This window comes from Leptonychotes weddellii, chromosome 13 (assembly GCF_054177405.1).
Source record: "Leptonychotes weddellii isolate Sample4059 chromosome 13, ASM5417740v2, whole genome shotgun sequence".
NCBI classification, from domain to species: Eukaryota; Metazoa; Chordata; class Mammalia; order Carnivora; family Phocidae; genus Leptonychotes; species Leptonychotes weddellii.
In genome coordinates this window covers 28,582,814-28,589,920 of record NC_138381.1, presented here as the reverse complement: position 1 = coordinate 28,589,920, position 7,107 = coordinate 28,582,814, and the positions used below count along the sequence as shown (strand labels likewise).

The window sequence follows — 7,107 nt, the reverse complement described above, 5'->3', positions numbered from 1 at the left end:
TAACCAACAGAGCCACCCAGGCATCCCATAGTTATTTCTCTCTTGATAGAAGCTTAATAACAAATGCTTGTTTTTTTAAGCTATAAGTGCAATTTTTTATCACAAGCCAAAAAGAAGAAATTGGGTGACAGGAACTGATGAAAACACACCCGAGTCTTGGGCAACTTGACGGAATGAACAAGTATCATTAAAATCTGTTATTTGAATAATTAAACATGAGATTGAAAAAGATGGCAAAAGAAACACAAAATCCAAACTACAACTGCAGAGGTGAATTAAATAGAGGCCCAAGTAGCCGTGAAGTAGCCTACCATACAAAGAAAACACCTATACATAAAAAATATTTCCCTACAGACAGGCAGTTGGCAATGCTCTATAGAACTGTGGATTCTTGAAACAAAAATTGTGTTCTATAGTTATTAAGTGTTATATTTATGAGTTGTGGAAGATCACATGGGAAAAAATATCACTCTTTTCCTTTCAGAGTGTGATGCCTAAGGCTTCCATTTCCTCCTTGAACATGGCCTTGTGAACTGGACTGTGATATGCAGATTTACTAACCAACACCTTCCCGCCTCAAGGTGGGTCTAGGAAAGGCACTGCCAGTTTTGGCTTCTGTGACTTATACCATGCTTCCATGACCTACCAAAATCCTCTTCCTTAACTGGTGCATTAGTTTTTATTGTTGTTGTTGTTATTGTTGCATTAATGTCTTTAACAATTACAGTCCAGTCCTCTAAGATTTTGCTATAATCAATTTTTAATGTATTTTTTCTTGATGGTTATCTTTAAAAAGTTAATATAGGTCTATCCTGGGTTCTATGAATGAAGATCTTAGAACTAAGTACTGACACTTCATTTTTATGCCTTTATCAGTGTTGTGTTTGTAACTGTGTTGGGTTCAATTTGTATTATTTTTAACTGTCGTGAGCTAAGGAGAAATGGACAGGGATAGACTTAAGGCAAAAAAAAAAGTGCTTTGGGGGGCCAAGTAAAAGCCAAATGCCATATGTTACTTATACTCATGAAGATTTCATAGTAATTTGAATAAAAAAGGAGGCAAGAAAATTGTATTATTATGTGGTATAAAGCAGTACAGACATGGTGAATTTCAAAGAATCAGTCCTGTAACAGGAGTCAATGCATGTTGTAGGCAATAGTTTCAGCAAAAAGACTATTATACTAAGGTTGTTAATTTGAAGTTTTTTATATTTAATTTGTAAAATTAAAAAATAATTTATAAGAATTTTAAATTACATATATGTATGTATACATATGGAGTTTTACTTAGGTCTGTACATTAAATAACATTATAATAAAAGTAATTTAAGTCAGCACTGGGATCAGAGAATTTGTCTTTCATAAACTGTCACTATTTTATTCAATTTTGATAAACCTGTTTTATATCAAACCTCACACCCATTGCTGGAATTATCCCATAGACAGGGCACTTGTAACTATTTGTTTTACTATTGGACAGCTCTGATGACTAGAAAGTTTAATTTTTATTGTTTGCTGATATTACATTTCCTTTAAGTTCCAATCATTGGTAGTAGTTACATTTAAGAACATATCAATTCTGTTCTCTCTTTTGTGGGAACTTTAAGTTATAGGAGGATAACTATCATGTTTTTTCCAGAGTCTTGCTTTCACAATATTTTTGAGAACTTACTTTGGCCAAAACATTGTGCATAAGCCATGTTTTGCCTTTCCAGCTTAAACAGCTACACTCCTTCTAACCTTTCCTTGAAACATATTTTCCCCCTAATTACTGTAATTTATACAAACTCTAGCCATGTCCTTGTCACAATGTGGCACCGAAAAATAAACATATACAAAATGGAGAATTTTATTCAATTTCACCAATAATAAAGATAGGAATTATTAAATTCAACAATGTATTAAGCACTAATGGAGGCAGGTACAGAAGTAAATGGCACACTATTCTTGCCTTCCAAGAGTTTTGAATCTAGTTGAAAATAAAGATCATGAGTTTAGATAATATTAAATTATAAAAATAAGCATTGTAGGAGTTCAGATGATTCAGAAAACTGAGTTCTAGATCTTTACTCGATGTTTCTATGTTCTAACTAGGGTTGTCTTGATAACTGCATTGGGTCTGAATATTACCAGTGTAAACAAGTACCAAATGCTTTGCCCAAAGTAGCATAAATATCGGTAGAGCCAAAATGGAACCCAGGTTTCTTGGTTCCTTGTCTAGTCCTTTCTCCACTCTTTACAGCACAGAGTAAATCTTTCCTTGAGATAGCAAATTAGTGATTAAATCTGCAATTTTCCGGAAGGCCACTGGAAATAAAACTTGGCAAAATTCTAATTCTTGTGACTGCTGCTGTTTAGCTTGCAACCAGTGAAGACTGAGTCGAATTTTCTTTCGATTTTTTAGGAACAGCTCAGGCTCAAACGACAGCTTTACTTAAAAAAAAAAAAAAAAAAAAAAAAAAGCTCTCTTAAGACATGAAAAACACAGGAAGCCTGGAATGTAACCAGATAGGCTGTATTTCCGGAATCCTACCCTTAAGCAATATGTTGGGCTCCTTTTGCACATGCGCAGAAGGAAAAGTTGGGCGGGGAGTTCCGCTGCGTCGGGTCGCGCTCCGGGCAGGGATTGGTGGCACCAAGCGTGAGAGGCGGAACCGGAAGCGCCTGTGTTGTGAGGCTCAGCCTGTTCGCTCCCGGTGACTTTCCAACGCTTTGCTTCTAGCAGTTGGTGCCGGTTTTGCAGAGGGTGCCATGGGGGAAGCGGAGAAGTTTCACTACATCTACAGTTGTGACCTGGACATCAACGTGCAGCTTAAGATGTAAGAGAATCGGGACAGTGATTGGGATTGCTGGGACTTAGGGACGCTGAGACGGGGGGGAGAAGATGGTTATTAATTAGCCTGAAGGCGGTCCTGGGGGTGGCTGGGAGGGCTGTAGCCAGCGAAGCGGAGGAGAACCGGAGCATAGAGAGGGGGGGCCTTGTGAAAGGATTGAGGACTAGGTCTCTGGGAGAAGGATAGCAGTAGGAATATGCCCTTAAGTCCCACGGTGTTTTACTTTCTTCAAAGCATTTTGCTGCTGACAGCAACCTTTTGAAGGTTTTTACATTTTACAGATTAAGAAGTCAAGTCTCAGTAAAGTTGCCCTCCCGCCATTAATAGTTGGAAGATCTTTACTTTAGAACAGGCTGGCAGGTGGAATGGAGGCTACAGATATTATGGAGAGCTGATCTGGTAGTTGAGAATAAGATGAGTACATGGATACAGTATTAGAATCACGGGAGGTGATGGAAGCTTAGGTTGAATCTTGGGACAGTGTGGCTTTGTTTACCCAGGGAAGTTGGGAGTCAGTCAAAGATGAGGGTGCCAATTGGAAAGGGACCAGAAGATAAGAGGAAAGGCCTTGCAGGAAGATCTTGGAGCATCACAGTTGAAGTAAAGGCCAAGAGCATGACATCTTGAGATGAGATTAATGGACTGGAGATTGGGGATGGGTAGGACTTAGTTGGAAATTATGTCCATTTTAAGGCAGTCTTATAGAAGTGTTTTCATATGTGAAATCTATCACAGATTATGAATCATATCATCATTCATAATATGTTTAGTCAATATTCATCTAATGTGCCTCTGGCAGAGGGCTGCATACATGCAGTGAATACATTTTCTCAGTTGTCAGATGCATCTTTAAAGGATTGTTTTATTTTCAGAAGTTACTTACTTCAGACTCTGACAAATCTTTTACTATCCATTTTGTGGTGATAGTAAAAATAGTATTTCAACAACTAAACTATACTTGTGTAAAATAATTTACACACCCATTTCAGAAAATTTCTACAGCATGTGGCACTAGATGCTTATATAGGACTGTATTACTGTCATTTGGTAAAGGGCTCTCCTTCAGTTTCATTCCTCTCAGTATTTCTTGGACATATGAATGATTTTTTTTTTGAAACTTTTGAACCTTAGAAGGAAAGAAGAAAAGTAAAAAACACTGGTCTGTCATTAACACACACACACACACACACACACATTGGGTATTTTGAGGCAAAGTTAAAGCGTAAATTAGAAGTTTGGCAAAATTCAGTACTTAACCATCTTTTAGCTTCTGAGACTGCCATTGTTGATCACTGGGGGCAGGAAGTATCAACTTAGAATCGTATAATGAGAGGGGTGCCTGGGTGGCTCAGATGGTTAAGCATCTGCCTTCAGCTCAGGTCACGATCTCCAGGTCCTGGGATCGAGCCCCATGTCGGGCTCCCAACTCAGCTGGGAGTCTGCCTCTCCCTCTCCCTCTGCCTCTCCCCTTGCTTGTGCTCTCTCTGTCTCTCTCTCTGAAATGAATAAATAAAATCTTTAAAGAAAGAAAAGAATCATATAATGAGAGAATAATGAATTCTTTAATTCAATTTATTCTCCCCAGGCTTTTAGTTTATTGTGACAGTTTTAATAACAAGTTGCACTTTGATGTCTCTTTTCTTACACCGTAACCAGATATCAAACTTCCTGCAAGACATGGTCACTTTGGATGTGCCGAAGCAACTTGTCTGAGACTGGTACATCATTAGCCTACCCCTCTGATTCTGATCTTCCTGTATTGTGTCACTTATTTTGGTGATTGTTGGCATCATTCATCGAGTTGGTTAAGACAGGAAACTTTGAGTTCTGCACACACCCCTCTCTTACCTTCTTTGTTTAATCATTTACAAATTTTCTTGAATCTACCTTCATATCTTTGATCCATGCCCCCTTTTTTACCCCACAACCCTGGCCTTAGTCTACCTTTTTCCTTTTTAATGTGGACTGAAAGTCTTCTAACTGCTTTCAGTCCTTCCTCTCCATTATGTTTTATACTCCTGCCAAAAGTACAAATCTGATTACATTACTCTCACTTCAAATAATTTAAAAGATTTTTGAATGTTCACTTTGTGTCAGGCACTGTACTGAATATGGTGGCTACTAGCTTCATTTTCTACCTACTTTTCATTCTCATCTTTAGCTTCTTTACCCCATGAGCTTTATGCTTTAGCTATACCAAACAACTTGTAGTTTCCCAACACATACCTTCTTGCTTCTTTGCATCTGCATATAGTATTCTTTTCGTCTGGGACAACTCCCTACTGTTTTGGCTCTCATCACCCATATATTGTTTGGGCTCATTTCCGGCATCATTCTGGGATACTAAGCTCTTGGCTCCCAAGCAAGTTTACATGCTCCTGAGACATTTTGGTATGTCTTTCTGTAGTAGGAAGGAAGGACCTTAGCTTTGGCTTCTTTATTATTATTATTATTTTTTTGATTTTATTTATTTATTTTAGAGAGAGAGAGCACAAGCAGGGGAAGGGGCAGAGGAAGAAGCAGGCTCCCCACTGAGCAGGGAGCCCGACGTGGGGCTTGATCCCAGGGCCCTGAGATCATGACCTGAGCCGAAGGCAGACTTCTAACCGAGCCACCCAGGCGCCCCACTTTGGCCTCTTTTGCCAGCTCTGTTACTTATTTTGTTATCTTGAATAATGACCTTGATCACTGAATGTCTGCTTCATTATTTATAAAATGAGAAAAGGGTGAAAAGTAAGAAAGAGTACATAAAATCCCTGGCACAATATTTGACATAATCTTGATGTCCAAGCAATGTTCTTACCTCTTTTTCAATGTCTTGTACATATCTTTTATGACTTATAATATTGTATTTTTTAATTTAAAGAACTGATCAGATAATATATCTACATAGTAACAAAATTGAAAGAGTAATAGAAAACATTCAGTTAAAAGTAAGTGGAAGATTAAAAAATAAGTGGAAACAAAGACAACATTTTCTTGTAATGCTGTATTGTTTATCTTATCTTTCATTTTTGGTCCTCTGTGCCTGGTACAGTGAATGTATGTTGAATGAATACATGAATAAGTGCTCAGCTTGAAATTAATAAAGGGAAACTAAGGCCTGGAAAGCTGGTGATGTCTAGAAGGTAGATTAAGAGTTGGTGACAGGATTTAAAATTAAGTAAAAGCCTAAAATAGAGAAATATGTTGGTGAAGATGGGAAGGATCTTAGGTATGTTGGGACTTTAAGAGACCTTTATTAGATGTAAAAGTGACTTTAATTTTATATACAAGAAAATGTTGAGGTAGCAGAAGGTTACTGTGATACAACCATAAACTGTTCTTAGTATTTTTTGTGTATATGCTTAAAAAAATATGCCTAAACATTATTGTTCTTATGCCTCCAGAGGAAGTTTGGAAGGGAAGAGAGAACAGAAGAGTTATAAAGCTGTTCTAGAAGACCCAATGTTGAAGTTTTCAGGACTGTACCAAGAGACATGCTCTGACCTTTATGTTACTTGTCAAGTTTTTGCAGAAGGGAAGCCTCTGGCCTTGCCAGTGAGAACATCCTACAAAGCATTTAGTACAAGATGGAAGTAAGTTGTTGTCTTGCATATGGTGGGTTTCAGACTATTCTCCCATTTCTTTATAGGTGTTGTAAGTATGATTTGGTAGGCATTACAGAGGAAATTTTTTAAAAAATTGTATTTAACACCTATAAACATTGATCCAGTAGTTTATTTATTTATTTATTTAAGGTTTTATTTATTTATTTGACAGAGACACATCTAGAGAGGGAACATAAGCAGGGGGAGTGGGAGAGGGAGAAGCAGGCTCCCCGCAGAGCAGGGAGCCCAATGTGGGGCTCGATCTCAGGACCCTGGGATCATGACCTGAGCCAAAGGCAGATGCTTTACGACAGCCACCCAGGCGCCCCGATCCAGTAGTTTAAAGCAGCGACCTACCCAGATGGGATAAAGTATTATATATAGTAGTATTGTAAGTACTGTTTAGGTAGAAGTGAATTTATGTTTGTATTCAGTATATTGACATATTTTTGTAAGAACTTGACTGATTCACAAAATGACCCAAACCAAAAATACACGTGTAACATCTTTACATTTTCTACCACTCTATGCCCTGAACACGTGAACATTTCTGGATAATCTGAAATGTTGTCCAGCTTGATATTTGGTGCTCAGATTTGATGAAATCTCTCAGACAACAGAAATATCTGTTGTCATCTGTTCTGATCAGATTTTTATTATTATTTTATTTTATTTATTTATTT

At 37.7% G+C, this 7,107-nt stretch overlaps 1 protein-coding gene across 1 annotated transcript in view; it reads left to right on the top strand.

Annotated features, from left to right (window-relative positions):
• The first annotated feature begins 2,650 nt into the window (after positions 1-2,650).
• The window catches only part of PIK3C3 (phosphatidylinositol 3-kinase catalytic subunit type 3), a 93,105-nt gene continuing 88,648 nt past the window's right edge, over positions 2,651-7,107 (top strand). The window contains exons 1-2 of the mRNA XM_081801331.1: positions 2,651-2,819; positions 6,224-6,412. Of these exons, the coding sequence (XP_081657457.1) occupies positions 2,752-2,819; positions 6,224-6,412 (257 nt within the window). The 5' untranslated portion in view covers positions 2,651-2,751. The remainder of the gene's footprint in view (positions 2,820-6,223; positions 6,413-7,107) is intronic.